Raw genomic sequence first — 19,045 nt, 5'->3', positions numbered from 1 at the left:
TGGTGCTCATGAAGGCAGCTATCAGTGAAGTAAAGACAGTCGAACCCAGTTCTTCTAACAAGATTTGTGTTTTACTGATTCGTTTTTATTTGTGGCAAATAATGAACTGAAGTGCATGAGGTCCCACGAAGAGAGACCCATTTTTGTTTTGTATTTATGGGTGTTGTTGATTTGAGGTTTCAGTGACTGTGACCCCCGACCCCTCCCACCCCCAAAAAGAAACTTTCAAACTCCCCGCCCGAACTGGACCGCCGTCTCCACGCCGAGGGAGTTACGCTTTACTCTCGTTGCCGTTGGCTTGCGGAGCTTCGTTCGGGACCGTCTTCACCTCCGCCGTCTCGTCCTTCACTTCGCTCTCTCCTTTCGTGTTATCATCCTTCACAGTTTTGCCGCTACATGGACAAACAGGAGGAGAGAGAAAAAAGGGATATTCTGTGAGCGGCAAATCCCTAAGTCTCAGTCTGCGTGGCTAAAATGTCTGCTATGGCGCTGGCTTTTGTGTTTCAGTTCAAAAGAAAAGGAGAGAAAATGAGGGTGGAAAACATGCAAGATGCTTTGAGGGAATTTGTTTTCCCAGCTGGAACTGAATGCATTTCACACATAATGGGATGAAGCTTACTATCCGAGCTGTGCATCAACTAAGTGTACATGGATGTCACTGCTATTTTCAACGAACAATGAGCGCCGGTGCGGAATGAGGCAGAGTCGGTACAGTAGGTACAATGCGCGAGGAGCCCCGAAACCGAGGCAGAACCAGCACACAAACCCGACACACAAGAGGATTACATGCTGTCTGAAGCTGGCCTCCACACAAAAGCACTAACTTCGCACCTTCATTCGCAACGTTTTCTGCTCGTCCCCGAAACAGTTTCAAACACCCTCCACCCCGTCACATCACATACAATCTTCTCCTCCAAAATTTGAAATCAATACTCTTTCCCCCGTCCAGCAGACACTTCCCTTCTCTCGGCGGGACGAACGAAATGAGGCCTCAATAAGTACGTTCAACTCCCACGACCCTGAGCTGAAATTGCTTTCCTAATTCCAGCTGAAGTGATTTTAAGAAACCTTCGTATTTAAAATAACTTTAACACTGTTAGCTAGAATGGGAGAGGAAGTCAAACCTCCGACCTGATCCCAACGGACGCCGCGGATCTCACATGCTAAAGACAGTCTTTGCTATTCAGCGTTTCTTCTGAGCACAAGCGCTGAAGACAAAAATCACACAAGTGGGTTTTAAGTATATTATATTCCAAGATACCAATTGTTTTTCTATAAACAATAATATACAACACAATTTGATATAGCGGTGTGACTTTTCTGTATTTTCAAATTATTATTTTTGTAACTTAAATATACAGAATATAAAAAAAAATAATTAAAAAACAAACAAAAGCAACAATATATTTCAAATATGAGTGCTTTATCAAAACTAAAACAGACATTTTAGATAATACCTGACAGCTTTCTAAATGTTCAATAGTTATTATTGGCTCTAATAATTTATCTGGGCTATTTTTATTTTTATTTTGCCAAAAAGTAATTTTAGTGTTGCCCAGAATAAAACATGTCCACAATTATGTTTTATATTGGGGAAAGAAATTACTTTTGTTTTCATACATGTTCAAATCGTCAGTGGTGGTAAATTCATTATTATTATTTATTTATTACGCATTAAAAATGACTGAAACAAATATTTGTCTCAGATATCCACAATTCTTTTTTTTTTTTTTTTTTAAAGCTAACATAATAGACTGACCTGAACATTATGCTTCTCGCTTTCATTTCAACTCCTGAGACAAGGAATCAAATAAAGCCTGCCGACTGGGGAAAGTTCAGAGAGGAAACACGAGCGAAACCAAAGCTGGGTTCAAAGAGTTATGAGTTCAAATAAGACGGCATCAAATGTCCAACTAACAGCTGATTGAACAACATGAAAGAAGAGAAGTTCTTCAGCAGTTATGACTTTCCTTCATCGAGACGTCCACATTAGCCGCCTGCACAAAAGCCTGGAGGCTAAATGAAGCCTCAAGAGAGAAGTTAAAAGTTGCCGGTCCAAACACAGGATCATGATGGATTAATATGGCCGGCTGCGTGTGTTGTCTGTACTCTCTACTTTCTCTATCACCATCACCTGTTTTAACCAGCCTGTATAACTTTAAACCGTCGGTGGTTCACCCCCCCACAACACAGCTCGAGGCCTGGATGGAGGTCTGGTGAGAAGGAGGCAGGGCGGGTGGGTGACTCACTGATGTGAGCAGACAAACAAGGTGGAAGTGGAGCGGTGACAGTGACACACTGGTGACATCCCAGAATCCAACCACAGCCGCGAAGCAAGCTTTTATTCATTTAAAGTCTGACCTCCAAACTTTGTTGGAACCAGTCAGTGTTTATTTTTAAATGATGCTTTCACTTGCAACTCACCTTTCATTTTCACTTCGTACATTTAAGTAGCTCTCAGAAATGTGTTTCCTCCTGCTTGTCCTGGTTTCTGTAAATTCAAAGTGTATAGCAAGGCGTATTCATATTTATAAGAATAAATAAATAAATATTTTCAACATTATGGCCAGGAAATATAATTGATCTTTTTTGATGAATAAATTGTTTCTAATTTGAATAAATAACATAATATATGGAAAGATTTATTTGAATAATTTATTTAGTTTTCATGAGCTTTTTAAAAATACATTTTGTTGAAATATTTACTAATATATTTTAGATTTTATTCTTTAATGTAAAATAACATAATGTTTATTTTTATCCATTTTTATTTTCACTCCATTTGTCTGTTACTAATAGAATGTCCTCTTCACGATTGAAAACGGATGTAAGCAGTAGTTGATTTTTATCTGAAAAAGTGCCTACGGAAGGTTCCGCTCGGCTGAAAGAAGTCATCAGTTACGGTGAAACCTTAGGTCACGACTGCCATGTTTGCGATGATGGGATGTCACCAGAGCAGAGGAGATAGTGAGTGATGTGCAAATGGAAATGTTCATACTCAGTCGGGGCTGGTGTGGTGGTCTCAGTGCTCGGGGTCTGAGCTGCGTCTTCCTTTAGGCCGTCTACCTGCGAGTCTTTACTTTGGGTGATGTTTGGGGCTTTGGCTGGGTCATGCTGTGAGGGGGTTATGTTGGATGAGGGTGCAACTTTAGGGGTGTCGCTGAGGTCCACCAGGTTTCCCACATCAGGCTGGGGGTTAGCTTTGGGGCTGTTTTGGGGTGAGGACTTCTCAGTGGTGGCTTTGGTGGGGCTGGAGGTAGTTTTGGGGTTTGGCTGGCTAGCAGGGAGCGAGTTAGTTTCGGGGAGCGTGTTTACCACGACGGAGGGGGGGTCGGCGACGGCAGGCCTGTTTAGTGGGGGAGCAGCAGGACAAAGAGAGAGTGAGGGGTCGAGGGAGGAACCAAGAAGAGGTGAGGAAGGATGCAAGGGTGGTAAAGAAGAGTGAGATCTACTGTGCTGGAACAAGTCAACACGTTAGCAAAACAACATTAGTGTGGGGGAAAACAAAGGATCGGGAGTGGCGCCCCCTGTCTACTGACTTACACATTACACTAGACTGAGGAGACGTTTGTAGCTCACATTGCAGCATTATGATAAAAACAGTCACCAAGAACTTTGACTTGTACTTTCAGAGTAAATAGCAGTGGACAGATTTTTAGAGGGCATCTATTCATGACTTACTCAGGTTCTGTGAGTGGTGTGGTCTCATTTGGCTCAGTGGGGGCCACGCCTTCTTGATTTTGGGTTTGTGCCTCCTCCGCTCTCACCTCCACGATCGGCTCCTTTGACTCATCTTTCCTAAAAATGGTGAAGCGATACAGTCAGTACAGTGTTGTTGGGATCAAGAGAGCCATTTATTCATGTTCTGGGGTCCAAGTACTGGGGGACAAAGCTGTCAGTGGGAGGAAACTGGAGTGCCCAGTGTAACAAAAAGACACAGGTTGAGCGCAGTGACACAGGAACATAAAGAAGATAAACATAAAAGTTTAGAAAAGTTAAGCGAAAACAAATCATAAAAGCACAAACTTCATATTCTTATCTCGCACCTGCAGGGTCTGATTTAAGGTTTTCCTTTTCCCTGCAGGCTCATCTTGTTGTCATCGCCCACTGGTTTTACTGAGCTTGAAAGTGAGTGCTTACAGCGGATGACATTGTGGCTGACACGCCAAACATCCACACTCCCTCCAAAATAAATCCCTCTCACGGCAGCCATCGAGTTGAAATATGTATTCACGCTGCTGACATTCATCGCTGTTGTGAAAAGAGGACGTAAATATAGTGAAGTGGCTGGCAAATCTGAAGAGGCTGAATAATAAGGCGGAGGCGTCGGTGTTGACACCAAATGCCACCTGTTGTGTGTTTTCGTCTGCTGCGACAAGAACGACAGCCTGATTTCCTCCGCGACAACCTTGAAATTAATCACTTATTTCCCACAAAGAGCGAAGAAAGAATGAGTTGGAGAGAGCGTAGCTGGAAACTGCATCAGTCAGAAGATTCCCAAAATCCTGAGGAATTTCATTTCAGCCTTTGGCTCATGTGAGTCAAGAGGAGTGTCAACTGTTGTAGTATCTTATGGGATATTTGCTTGCTGTTAGTTTCCACCTTCACCGATCTTCCTACTCCAACACTCAAAGCTACTCTCCCTAAACAAGGCATCAGAAAAATGCCGCTGTAAAGTTGCCTTTCACACCATCTCCACCGGTTCCACCCTGCCTACACTTTCCTCCTCGCCTCACTTGATCTCAGCTCATCTCTCTGGACGGCAGGTCCCAAATACTCAAGTCACATAAAGGCTAAAGCTGCTCGCATCAACCGGAATAGTGCACAGACTTGAGCTGGTATATGGAGAACACTCTTTAGCGTAAGGCAGAAACAAACAGCTAGACAAACTGCATCCGTCCTTATTGTTATTGATTTCCTGAGAGCAACACTCACATATTTAGAGCAGTAACATAAAGCCAGTGGACATGCATACATTCGCCGGGTGACTACTCACGAGAAAGCCGCCTTGCCCTCCTCGATGTCCTTGTTCTTGGCGCCTGGACCGGCCTTCCCGCAGAAGTTGATGGCGATGCACATGAGGAGGCCGCACTTGTTGAGGAAATAGCAAGTGACATCGATGCCCACCAGCAGCATGAAGAACACCACGATGAGGATTCCCACGATGGCCCCGGTGCCCAGGCCGGAGCCCCCTGGTGGTGTAGAAAAAAACACCCGACAAAGACGAGCAAAGCAGGCAAGAAAGAGAAGGGGGGGCGGGGGTGTCACGTGAAGAAACCGGGAGAGACAGAAAGTTGGAAAAGGAGGGAGAGAAAGCAATGAGGGCGACTGTGTACGTAAAGTTTGATTTTTCAGGTGAAGGCAAAAAATAATTCCGTTGTAAAGGTTGTGATAAGGGAACATCTCAACTAACATAGTTTTATTTTTAAGTTGGCGTGGAATAACAGGACTGACTCCACACTTCATTTAACAGGAGCGAGAGAAGCAACAAGAAAAACATTCTACTGAACAAGAAAAAAAAGGAATCTTATCATCCATAACTGACACGATCCCACAACAAATGAATCCGTCACCTTTTGAAACTCAATTGTCCCCTCAAACTACCACACTCTTGTGGCGGTAATGTTCAATTGCTTTTTTAAAACCTGCACCTGCTACACTACAAACAGAAGGGAAGAGCTGGAAAAGCAAACAAAGACAGAGGCCCAACTAACTTTAAAGGTGCTTCTGATATGACATCAATAAAGATTTAGATTTAGTGTTTACGGCTGGATTTCTCAAGCACTTTAGTAGCGCAGCACTTTACTGCAAAGCAAAGAAGTCATCACATTACTAGTTTGACTCATAAGGGGAAAACGCAGTTATGCGGTCCTGAATATTATTTCAGAAAAACAAACATGAGAAAAGTGTGTCAAGTGAAATTTGCATTAAATGGGTCCAAAGCAACTGGGGCTTGAGCTTTGCATTCATAAAAGGTTAATGCGTCTCTGCCTCGGTTTACAAGAGAGAAACAAAATAGCTATGGGTTATCACATGAATATTCAATATGTTTTTGGACTTATTTCTGACAAACACGTTTGGACTAACTCACCAGCGAATGGAGCACATGGAGAGTTCTTAATATTAATGTTATTATTCTTGACACTTGCATCGCAGTGCACTGTATCATGTAGCCAGTCCAGGAGAATCCGTCCATCATGGCTGACATGGCGTACTCTGCTGCCTCCCTTATTAAAGGCTGACAGTTTAAGAGCCACATCTCTGAAGCTGTCACCTTCACTGCACCCAGAACTCAGCGCTCATTTCTCTGATTCAAACCCCAGAAGCACATATCAAGTCTCGCCAAAGAGGCTGCGAGCCCCAGTGGACTCTGGGTAAAAAAAAAAAAAAGTCACCCTGGAATTAAATCAAGTGTGATCAGATGTAACTCGTGTGTGTCAGAGGACGTCGGCTTTGACCTTTCTCTTTATTCACGTCGCACTGCCTGATACCTTTTAGCAGTGATTGACTGGCGCGAGTCAGAGGTTAGGAGCCGCCAGACGTTTTGAAGGAGTCTATTCAAACCTTTCGTTAATTGCATTTCAGTCACAAAGTACTTCCTGAGACAGATGAATCCAGATTGAAATTAAAGGAAAGGGCGATAAGCACTGCATAGATTAAACAGGTCCCACATGGCAGCGTGTCGACCTAAAGTGAAGTCTGTGCTGTTTAAAATATCACTCACATTCACTTAGTCATCCTGCCCTTTATGACTGTCCTGTTTCTGTTTCATGCAGAGCAGCAGCATCAGGTGAAGCAGTTGCCACCACTCAGGACTGGCCTTTTCCTCAGTGTCACTAATTCTAACTTGAATTGATGTTGTTAAAAAGTTTATTTTTCTAACTTGTATCCAGGCATGCGCACAGATAGGCCCAAAGTAGTTCCCAAAAACCAGCCCTGGTTGAGGAAAGTGCCCTTTTCGCCACATTCTTCCTCAGCATTTCTCATGTTGGAAGGGTACGAAGCACATTAGCACTGCTGAAAACAGCATTGCTAATGGTTCGACGTCACAAAATGAACCATAATAACATTTTTTTGCACGACCAGGACAAAGAGAAATAACCAGGGACATGTTTAGGATGTTTGTAAACACAAATGACCCGATCCAACCACACATTATTTGCCACGGATGCCCTTTTATTCTGGCAAAAATGTCTGTGCATAAACCTGCTTCTGTCCAACTCAGTATGATGTGTTGAAGATGATGTGGTGGTGTTGAAGATGGAGCTGTCTTTCATAGTCTTCCTTATATGGGCGGCCATCTTTGTTGTGTTGAAGGGATCCCGTGTTTCCACAATCAAACCGTTGTTTTACTGCCATTGGCTTTTATATGAGGGACATTTGGACAGTTGAAAAGGCAAGGTACGGTATATTCAGGTAAATTTCACGTTGGCTAACCCTAAAAATAAAGAGTACCAAGCTTGAAAAGCAGTGGAAATGTGGTTTACTTCATGAGAAGAAGGTGATTATTCCAGCTGTTTTCCAGAGGTCACTTAACTGGGTTCCACTTATAAGAGCGACGTTCGCAGGGAGACAAATCCAACTTTCGACCAGACAAAAAGCTCAGTTCAGACACAGGAGGCGGCGAGGCATAAAAAGAAATGATTTGAACTGCGACTCACACAGAGTTGCTCCGGCGCGAATCAACATAATAGGTCACCTTTAATTCCCTGTGATGGCTGTAATCAAAATGGCGAGCGCGTGCTGCTCTCCCGGTCTATAGGTGATGACAGCGTTCCAGGCTACGCCGCCGTCTCTCCCCTGCTCATTACCTCATTTGCATTTTAACAGGCACAATAAATCATGTGCTATGTTTTCAGAGCTGAAAGGGCTTTTATGCCGTGTTCGCTCTGGAAGAGGAAGAGTAAATCTGCGTGTCACGATGCACTAGACAAACATTTCTCTCACTCTCGTCTTGTCCTCAGCTGGGTGGCCACTAAACCAGCACCTCGATAACAGACGTTCCGGAGGATCAGGTCGTGCAGTGACGGAGAATGACTCATAATGGCAGGTCATTTACATACTGTTAATTTCCCATGAACCCTCAAAACCATCACGGTTATGTTCTATCTTTACGAGACATGATCCGCACGAATGGCGTCTCCTCGAGCGCAGCGGCCTGGGCGAACAGGGAAACATGTCCCTGTGTATATTTATCGATGATTTACTGGTCTATTTGCCAGGCAGTCATCTCGGAGCAATTCAAAAAGGCATCGGCAAAATAGAGTGTCGCGAACCGTGTGATCTGATCATTTGGGAAACACCATCACACCACGTATTGTATGTGTGAGAAGACGCATTAGTCAGAACGTGTTGAGCCGCCTGATCTTGGGTACTAATGCGGTGACTTCTGGTGTTATATGTGTGTTGGAGATACTACGTAACCACACGTACCAGCAGCTATAGCGGCTTATAAGAAAAAGGTCCCGTCGTGTCGGACATGGGCGATACACGGAATAACAGTAACATTTGAGGTATCGAAAAAAATCGCTAAAATGTTGGCAACTTCACACACCAAGTGCAGCTGTCGCACAGATACATCATCTCAAAGTATCCCTCCCTGAAGTGTGTGTGAAACTCAGAGCCTGCTGTACACACTGTGTTGCATCAGGCTGCTGGAGGGCATGTTACGCCATCTTGGATCAGAAGACAGAGGGTCTGTGACATCATTTTGTCCACCACGTCCTGCGGAATAACCATCGGAATTCCCCGCGGAGGCGCACGAACTCTACAAGTGGCACGACCCATATCATCCCCAGGCTGCTACCGAAGAGGGAGAACATCCTGCTACTGAAACAGCTCATCCATTATTCAGAGAGTTTGATATATTTCTGCCATTTAAATTTGGCTTTCCCTCACAGGAACTCTTGGTTAGGACCCTTCAGCAAGATGACTTAGTAAATTCAGTAAATCTCCCAGTATCAGTGAAGGGGCACTTCGGGCAGCGGCGCCACTCACAGATGCCCTGCAGAGTGCAATGTCAAAATAGATTTAGCGCAGCGAACTCACGCAAGAAGCAATGCTCAGTTTTACAGTCACACATTAAAGATACAAAATGGTGTGTTTTACACTGAGAAGCCTCTATTTTATCTTTAGTCTCCTTTTATCGATGACAATTTTTATTTATACTTGATTTCCGCCATTGCTATAAATAGGGACCGACGCTAATGTTGCTGAAAACAACAGCCGGTGAGACAGTTTCTCAAAGGCAGCCATGAGCTCCAGCACAGGGAAAACAAGAACAAAGGCAGGACAGACTGAAGCTGGGCAGGATGAGCTCCACGGACATACAGACATGAGGCCACACCAAATCCTCCCAACAAGGACACCTGAAAGAGGACAGACTGCAAACACCCAGCACACATCACTGACCACAGACAGAGCAAAGAGAGAGACGGCGTAATGAAAAAGTTTTTGGGCTTAAAAGTTTTGGGCTATTTATTCATGTAGCTCTTCTTTATTTTTTTATTTTTTTTTGTTCCTCACACGTTACTTCTATTGCTTATACAGGGGTTGGAAAATAATGGAAACACCTTCCACCTACATTATTTTATATGTGGAATTAATGCTTAATAAACATTCTTTAAACTTTGAATTAAGCTTATTAGATTCTAACATTATTAAGCACATTTAAACGTTCTTTAGGGATGAAATCCCAGGGAGAGCTCACTCTCCCAATGGTGTCTATTGAGAGCTCAGCCACAGTGTGGCGCTATACCATCATCAACACAATCTTATGCCTACATCATTTGGGGAGAAATAACTGTTTGCCTCTGCTTATGTCGTTGTCAACGCCTGTTCAAGCAGTTTAAATAATAACTTTTGCTCCAAAACATTTTGTGCCAGGAAGCATCGAGCTCAGACGCTGTTTAGCAACAATAAAAATCACTGGGCTCAGATCGGCTCCTTCATTACAGAGGAGGCGCTGGCGAACAACTACAGGGACAAAACAAATGAGTCTGCCAGAATCTCAGGAGTGTTGTAAGCTGTGATTATCCCTGCGACTGAACTTTAGATGAGATTACACTGATGAGGTGTCAGAGATGAAACCAGCTAAGAGAAAGCTCCAGTCAGAAATGAACATCATGTTCCTTCTTGTTCCTCAAGAGAAGCAGCCACTCGGCGGCCGGCGCTCCAGCACTCATACATGAGTGTCGGTCAGAAAAACTGCATTTTTCAATTCATCATAACTGGTGGGGAGATGATACCTGCTGGGTCGAGGAGCCATTATAGTTTTCATTACGACACATTCCAGCGCAGGCATTTACTCTCACTGAGCTTCATGCACACAGATGATTTCCAATAAGATGCGATAAGGATTAGCTTGAAGAGGATCTGTTGAATTTCGGATCATGAATTCTGTTTCCTCCACTTCATTAGAGCCAACACTCCCACGCGAACAGCGACGGTGATCCCTGCTGATTGTTTATGGAGCTTATCGCGCACCAAGTCTGGCAGCCTAAAAAGAGTATTACATCTGCTGCAAAGTGGATTCTTCACAAGATATTTCCTATAATATATAAGCTTGCTCTAGCGCAACTCATCCGTCCTTCAGCGTATCTGAAGTCGGGTCAGTGAAGAGGCCGAACACTCCCCATGAACCAGGGTCCCAGCAGGGCATGTCTGTGAGTCATGTGAGTCAGCGAGTCACTTTAACTTGCCTTGAAGACCTGTGAGGGAGGGAATGTAGCTCTATTGTTGCTTTAAGCCTCAGTTCGTCCTTCCAGATGAGCCACACTGAAGACGTTGCAAAGATCAGCTCCAAATGACCTTTAGGTCCATCACTAGTGTAATAGACCGGTGACTCTTAACCAAAGGGTCAAAGGCCCTTGGTTGGGCCGCGAGTGCCTCCTCGAGGGCCGCTACACTTTTTTTTGTTTTACACCTTTGGGCCGTAAGGGCAGCGAGACGCTCAGTTTTAAAACATGAGCCACGAAAGGTGGCAGTGTCTCTGAATTGACTTGACAGCTGCAAACCTTACCAACTATGGTGAGGTTCTGGAAAAGAAAAAATGATAAAGAAAGTGATGCCGGCCCCTAAATAGTAAAAACTGTTCATGAAAGCACCAGTTTAAGCAGTTTTGAAAGTTATTTTTATGGCTGTACTTTCATTTACACTTTACTTATGTCTTCTTTGGAGTTCAAATAAAACGCATTATTTTTATTTTATGATATTTAGACATCATATTTTACATCATACAGATCATGTTTATTTTATTCCGAATTTCATTCAGTTTTTCCAATTTTCTCAACAGTTTGCATCAAGTGTATTTTTTTTTCTTTTTTTTCCTTTAGTAAATTTGATGCACATGACTTGCACCTGGTTCTGCTTCTGGTTGGACTTGTTTCATGTCATTTCACAAGGTTTTGGTTTGTTTACGTGTAAGTAGATTAAATATGGCTATTGATCACAAATGAAATCAAGGGTCATGAATCAGATCTACTGAATGGGCCCCGAGATCAAAAAGAGTAAGAACGCCTGCCATGGACCGTATAGATACTTGAGTGGGCGTCCTTCCCTTATCTGCCAATAAACTGCAGTGTGGGATGAAACAAGGCTCAACTTTTTCCTGAACATCCGTTGGACACAATTTTGAGGCCATGCAAATGATAAACCAACAGTCCCTCGCTGTGTTGAGACTGGTTGAGGTGACTCCTTAATGCCCATTTATGCTCAATGTTCCATACGGATCTGGATACAGATGGAGCCTTCTGTCCGTGTGCTGTGTTCATTGCGTCCGTATTTCAGCACGTTTCCACAAACCTTACTGGCCAAACAGAGCAGTGCCACCGGAAACCATGGGGGGCAGTGTTGCGGTTACTACCTTGCTCTAATAAGACAAGAAGAAGTAACAATGGAGGAAATTCTCCGTCCTCCAGTCTCAATATATATTTAACACTAACACTGTATATATGGCACTTTTTTATCCATTTACTTTACCTAGATACTTGAATAACATTTCTAGGGTTTTATTTTGATGTGGCCCCATGAATACGGCTCTATAGTTACTGAGGCACAACAACAAAAAAAGGAAATTAAATGTGTACGTTGCTGCACAGAAGCCCCAGACATGACATATGACTGATTCTTCACTGACTGATCGAACAGCGCTGTTGAAGGTAGAATTAAAGCAGAGGACAGATAAACGTCACACTTCACGCCATCGGCAGTCGCTGCAACACACGTCTGCGTTATTGCTTCAAAAAGCAATTACGTTTGTGAAAGAAAAAGAAACCATTTATTTCAACCCTACAATGGTTACATGGAAATACACATATATATATAGATATATATATATATAATTACAAAAAATGTCTGAAAGAATAGTCATATCACATTATTGAAAATGAGTTTTTTATGTTATACAGCTGCTGCATTGAAGTTGTCTCGACAATTCTCTGCTTCCATGTAAAAAGAGAACATCAGTGGTTGTCGTACAGCTGATTCTTGTATTTCAATCTGAAAAGAGTATGTACACGTTTTCACAAAACATGATTAGTTGTTTTTTTTTTCCCTAGACATTTCTCCTCTTCTCTCTATAATGAAACCGCCGTGAAGTAAGAAAAGCGCTCGATGACTATTTCCCTAGGTTTTAAATTCTCCGTGAACAATCGTCCTTGTGCGTTTTCGCCGCTGACATTTCAAGCTTGTTTCCAAAAAACGAACAGGAAGTAGGCACAGCATTTGTAACTCCCCACCTTCTTAACACATTCATAATGCTTGACTGGGGACGGCAGCTGCATAGCGTTCATGAATACTGGCTCATGCCTTCATGCAGTGTTCATGCTGTTGTCGGAGTGGAGGGATGCGTCGAATAAACCCTCTTTGTGGTAACCATCACTGATATTTTGGTCTGTTTTCCACTCGTGTTAAGGCATTATGAATGTGTTATTTACTGCAGTGGAAACAAAGCTGCGACGCTTTGCTTACATTGCACCCGCTATAGCACCCCACATCGACATAACCTTCCATTCATATCTTTTGTTTTTTCAGGTCGTGACAAAAATAAAGAGAATGAGAACAGAACATCCCCCCGAATGATGCGTGTGAGCACCCTGTAACAACATCATGATCCAATGTCTTGACACATTAATTTATTTTTATCTTGTGTGTGGCTGCACAAGGGTCAGAAAGGCATCCGCAGCAGAGGAGTCGCGCCCAAAGATTGAAAAGGCTCAGACTGTCCTTTCTGCTTGGCTGGGATCAGTTTATGAGAGCCAGAGTGCAGTCAGCATGGACGCGAGGAGAGCAGCCAGACTGTACGTCACACATCGGCAACCCAGGGTTGCTGGGGCTAATAACCACCCACACACATCGAAATATATATATATATGTGTTTTTCGGTCAAAGAAAACAAAAAACAAAGAGAGGAAATTTGTGTTTATGGCAATGTCATGGTCCGTAGGTGCCCAAAAAGACCACACATGGAACAAATACAAAGAAAAGAAGGAGGGAAAAGAGAGGGAGAGATAGAAAAAACTGGTCAGAAACACCGAAACCCAAGTCTGAAAGCTTATTAGTGGCTGGAGCGAAGGATAATCAAAAAAGGAAGTTAGAGGTTTGAACATAAAAAGAATTCAGATGACGGAGGGATCATAGCAGGCATGGGCTGGAGGGTGTAAGGAATGAAGGTAATGAGGGATGACAACATGAAGGGAGTCGTCTCAAACGGCCTGACTTTTCTGCTTTATGGTTCGGCACAAACACACATTTCAGTTGAGCAGTCACAGAGCCGAGTTTGGTACCAAAACCTGGATGCAGAAAAAACATCCATAACCAGAAGGGTCGGATCTCTCTTTCATTATGACCAGAGGTGTGACTTGAAAAATTGAATTCTGCATCTCATTTGATTAAAAAAAAATCTCCAAGACAAGATATCAATTAAACCAAGCAGTGTGTCTTTGGTTTACAGGGTTTAAGCAGTCAATGTAATCCTTCTTTTTCAGGCTTTAAAATCGCATTAGAGTGGCAACTGTGAAATACATACACAATGCTTTGGCTATACAGGCTGTCACACAACATGCACCCGACCTGTAACATGGAGCTGAGCGCTAAATAAAGTTTAAAAAAAAAGTGTGTCACCACTGGTCATGGCGGAGAAAGAGAGCTGCTCATGCAAACAGTCATGAAGCTCAAGTCCATGATATGAATGACTATATGTTATTGTATTAAGCCTGCACTTGGTCTCCTGTGTAGCTTGGGAGATTTGGATGCTCACCAATGCGTGTTTTGCTACAACAGATTCAACATCAGCAATAAGAACCAAGTAAAACACTCATTTATCTCCAGAGTAATTCGTGTCATTAAAGGAGGGGGGGGGGGTGTTTGGAAGACGTCCATCTGAACTTGGTCTGCTGGTATTTTAATTGATCCAAACCTCCCACTGCTCTATGGCTGTTGTCCAGCAAGCACATGAAGAGGATTAATTATTTGTCATGCACCGGCTGCTTGAGGTTTTATATCAAATACAGGCAAAGGGCTGCATCCCCACCCGACTGGAGTCACTGGCAGAGGGAGTGACACAGGTCGAGAGTCACCACAGAAAAAGGAAAGAAGGAGTGTGGAAATTGTTAGTGAATAATGTGGTTTAAAATAAATGTTATTTTATCACTGTCATGCATTTTTTTTCCTCCCAAATAGTTAAACTCGTGGTGTCTTTGAACTAGAGTGAGTTTAAACAAAATATTTTCAAAGGGCTTTCCTTCATTTTTTGGCTGCTTATTCATGGAATTTCCCCGCTACACACAGGGAGTGAAGCTGGGGAGTGAGTGAGATACCCCCCCCCGCATGTGGCTGCGGCAGAGCATGGAGGACGCCCACAGTAGCACAGAGACAACACAAAATTTGCTCAGTATGAATCGCCTTCCGCTGCAACATTTGGATGTAAAATATAGTGGCCCGCAAAGTGGCCCTTATAAGCTGATATTTTTTCTTGCAGTCTGAACCCTGCAGCTTATACGATGACGTGGCTAATATATGGACTTTTACAGGCTGGAGAGCGTCATGCTGCCAAAATATTGAGCCTGGTCATCAAACCGCTGAAATCACAGGTGTTTTATTCACCTTATAGCACTCAAAATTCACCAGCGTGTCCGCAGCTCCGCCAACAGAGCCGATCTCCTGGAGGAGTGGAAACAAGAAGCAGCAGCTGAGACCAGCTGTGGTGTCGGAACATTGGACATGCGGGCGGAAACAGGACATTTTGAGCGCTTTAATGTCAATAAAAGATGTGAGGAGTTCATGATTCAAGGTCAGAACAGTTTGTTTGAGTTTGTTTCATGAGTCAGTCTCAATGCAGGACCATGTTTAGAAGTGATCCTCGTGCATTTTTAAGCATCACTGACCCTTCTACGGTGCAGACAGCACCACTGCACCCGTGGCTTTTAGACTGATGCGGCTTATGTATGAACAACATCTATTTTCCTTCTTAAATTTTGTGGATGCGCTCTACAGTCCGGAAATTATGGTAGTAAAAAATAATATTCAAATACAGCTATCTTCAACTCTACACATCGAATGAGTTGGTCGGTCAGACCCTACACATATATTCCACTGGGGTTTGAACGTATGAACACAAGCGATAAAACAATTCTAATGCTTATGAAGCTGACATAAGCAATATGAAAAAGTGATATTATGTTTATCATATTTTCAGTTTGTATTTGCGTGTTTAAATTGAGGAGGATTTACCAGAGAGTGTGTGCGAGACCTGATGCAAAGAGAGAGAAACCCAAAATGACTGCCGAGCGTTGATCCAGTTTCACAGACCAGCGGGGGGCGGTGGGGAGGCAGCCCAAGTTGAAATGTGCATCATTCACACAGCTCGACAACAGAGGCGAGGCCGACCGTGACCACCAGACGAGCCCTGAATTTAGTGCTAAATGGGCAAAGAGTGGTTGATCAGACTTGTATTTGCTCAGATCTGATTGCTCACTGAACCCTGCCTGTCTCGCTGGCCTCTTCTAAAGATGCCAGTGCAGATATTGGCAGGGGAGTGAGTCACACCAGCGGTGGGGACCAAACTACAGGAAAATGAGCTGAAGCCCCCCTTGGCTATTTATTGGAGTCCAATAGTGAGCACTCCTCTTCAGGTACTTCTCAAATTCAGGATGTGGTGGTTGCATGCTATTGCAGTGGAGAGATTCCCCTAGTCATCGAGCATCCGTGGTCACGGAGCAAACCTCTGTAGAGAGTGTGTGGATGCCGAGGGGGAGATGAAGGGACTGGTACCTGGGACTGCAGTTGGCTCCATCAACGTCCTGAAGGAGATGACGCCGGGCTTAGACTTGCCCTGTTGATTCTCCGCCACGACGCGGACCTCGTACTCGGTGTCCCAGTCCAGGCCATTCAGCACCGCGTAGTCGCTGCTGTGAGGCACACGCACCTCTGGCTTCCAGTCAGAGACGTGCTTCTGGAAGACACGCAGCGGGGGGCATGACATACCGCGGCATCAACCGACACTTCAGCCTGTTGCTTGGACTCCTAGCATACTCACGGCCTTGTATTTGATCAGGTAGTGCTTGATGGGTGAACCGCCATCGTCCTGCTTGATCCAGCTGACCTTTAGGGAGTTGCCTTTCTCATTCTTGATGGCCAGCTTTGGAGCGGCGGGTTCCCCTAATAAAGACAAAAATAACACTTTATTTCTGCAGTCATCCTATTTTGGAGAAGCATGAGAGCGACTCATGGAAGAAACAAGTTAGGGCTGGTGCCATTATGAGTCAGTCGAGAGACTTTATTATTTGTCCACCAAGCCTCCTCCCTTCGCTGCGATTGTGTGTACGATAATAAACATGTTATTAACCTGCATAGACGGGAGGACACGGAGCTGAATCCCTGGTTGGAGTTTTGCTCATGCTGAGGCTTCTTATTATCCGCTCACATCTCTGGCGTAATGACTTTCGGGTCGCAGGATAATGAGCCTGTTGGCTCGGACTGGACGTGTTACTCTATTACTTTTAATAACAATTGTCTGGTTGGAAGGGTTTGGTGAGGTGTAGTTGCACGGCAGTCACTTGAAGCAGGTGAAGTGATGCTTATAAACAGAAACATGATGACCACTCACTTATCGCCGAGTTATCTCTGTCTTGTTATGAAATTTAGTGCAGATTATGTTTGGATAAATAAGACTTTGTGCTCCATTTTATTATTGACCAACCCGACGCTTCTACAGATTCTTGCCGTGGATATGAAAAATATTGATCATCTGGGATGTTTTCGTGACCTAAAACACTGCGATGCCCTCGGTCTTCTCCTGTTATGACAATGCAGGGTGAAGTCTTGACAATGTGACATCCAAAGAAACCCGCATGCTTTTGAAACACCCGTCAAACAAAGACAACAAACTTTCCAATCATCCACGTTTCTATCTGATTTTGCAAGGAGCCACTTTTTCCCAATCAATTGCAATCATCTGAATCACACGTGAAAGCAGGTTTCCACACCACTGGAGTGAGTGCGACAGCTGCTGGAAGCGAATCAGACAGGATTAGAAACAGCAGGAGCCACGTGGTGGCAGGTACATTCAGCATCCAGACTATCCAGGAGCACCATTCTGGGTTAGCTGGTTATTTTCTCTCGGGCTAGAACTGAAAGACGGGGTTGTTAGTGGGCGAGCGCTCGGCTACTTCATGCAGGGGACGTTTTTAGTCAGAGGGCAGCGGGTGGAGTGGTGAGCACACCCTCGCAGAGACAAACATGGAGCCAAATTTGATAAAGCACTGGGTAGGAATTCAGATATAGAAGAGGACAGGAGGGTGGCAAACATGCTGAGGAGGAAAGTTATTCTCAAGAACTGTCCAAACTTTTCACCTCTTGTGTAAAAAAGTATTTTATTTGGGGAGAAGAGCGACGTAGGGGGCCACATACACTATGGCCCGAAGAAAGTTCTTGGCAGTTTCTCTCTTTGGAATGTTTAAACTACTATTTTATTTTTATTTATTTACTCACTATTTAAACAATCTAAATAATTTAGATAGAGGTACTGTAATTTATTTATTTTATTGTATACATATAATTTTTTTGTTCAGTTAAATCATATATTTTTATATATCATGAAACAATATTGACCTTTTATTTATTATTCGCTACCTTGCCACACTATGCTTTGTAGAATTCTTTTGTCTCTCATTTTTAAACTACATCTTCACAACTGCTTCACAAACAGCTGTTAAAACGGATGCATGCTGTTTGATTTCCAAAACTCGCGGTCTAATCTATCTATCATGCTCAGCTGCCATCGCAGGTCTAAAACGAAAAAACAAAATTACCTTCTGTTGGCCAGCAGGGACGACATCATCAGTGCCATGCAAGCGTCACATGACAGAGTCACATGATGCGCACGCACATGACATGGTTGACAGGAAAACACCGGGGGGGAGAGGCGGGGTGGGAGGTTGGGCGATGGGAAACACACAAAACATCTTGTGAAATCATGTAAACCTCAACATAAACAAAGAAATGTTAAAAGACATCATGGAAGCACAACACAAATAAAACACATTACAAAGCATAAATAATAATAATAAAGAAGGGATTGAGTTGAGAAGCAGGCTTTGATGTTTTGGTTGCAAGCAGGTGCCGATTTAATAATAAAAAATTTCCAACCAAACTTAACCAAAATTGCTTCTAGATGATGTTTTTCCTCGCTAGCCTCAATTCATGCAATAAAAAGTGAACAAATAATGTGATCTTGGCAATAAATTTAAAAGAAAAATTGACAAAAAAAAACACAATACAGAATGAGCATGAATTTTGAGGCAGAGGAAAAGTGCATCTTTGGGATTTCCAATGGATTAGAGACAAGAGTTAAGCACAAGAGACGTCAGGAGGAACTAGGGCAGAGTGGGATGAGGTCTACAAGCACAGACATTGAATGACTTCTAAACAGGCAGATTTGTGGCATTAAACATGACGTGAATTACTTGAGGGCACATTTTATGTCGAGACGTCAACCAGGATGATCCTGTTGAGTCGATACAGAACTGGAAGTTTAAGAGCGGTAAGT

General features: G+C 43.5%; 1 protein-coding gene across 13 annotated transcripts in view; it reads right to left on the bottom strand.

The window, feature by feature from the left end:
- Positions 1 to 212: 212 nt before the first annotated feature.
- The window catches only part of LOC128748282 (neural cell adhesion molecule 1-like), a 203,620-nt gene continuing 184,787 nt past the window's right edge, over positions 213 to 19,045 (bottom strand). For 6 of the 13 annotated variants that reach the window (XM_053846905.1, XM_053846908.1, XM_053846906.1 and 3 more), the window contains 6 exons: positions 16,535 to 16,656; positions 16,270 to 16,450; positions 4,997 to 5,192; positions 3,682 to 3,798; positions 2,999 to 3,346; positions 213 to 392 (listed from right to left, as the gene is read on the bottom strand). In XM_053846905.1, the coding sequence (XP_053702880.1) occupies positions 272 to 392; positions 2,999 to 3,346; positions 3,682 to 3,798; positions 4,997 to 5,192; positions 16,270 to 16,450; positions 16,535 to 16,656 (1,085 nt within the window). In that variant the 3' untranslated portion in view covers positions 213 to 271. Of the gene's footprint in view, positions 393 to 2,998; positions 3,347 to 3,677; positions 3,799 to 4,996; positions 5,193 to 5,579; positions 13,334 to 16,269; positions 16,451 to 16,534; positions 16,657 to 19,045 lie in introns of those variants that run through there. The other 7 variants (XM_053846913.1, XM_053846915.1, XM_053846916.1 and 4 more) reach the window with 4 other exon arrangements.

This window comes from Synchiropus splendidus, chromosome 17 (genome assembly GCF_027744825.2).
Source record: "Synchiropus splendidus isolate RoL2022-P1 chromosome 17, RoL_Sspl_1.0, whole genome shotgun sequence".
In the NCBI taxonomy this organism is placed as follows: domain Eukaryota; kingdom Metazoa; phylum Chordata; class Actinopteri; order Syngnathiformes; family Callionymidae; genus Synchiropus; species Synchiropus splendidus.
Note: the sequence above shows the minus strand (reverse complement) of the source record. Positions and strands in the feature narration are given on the sequence as shown.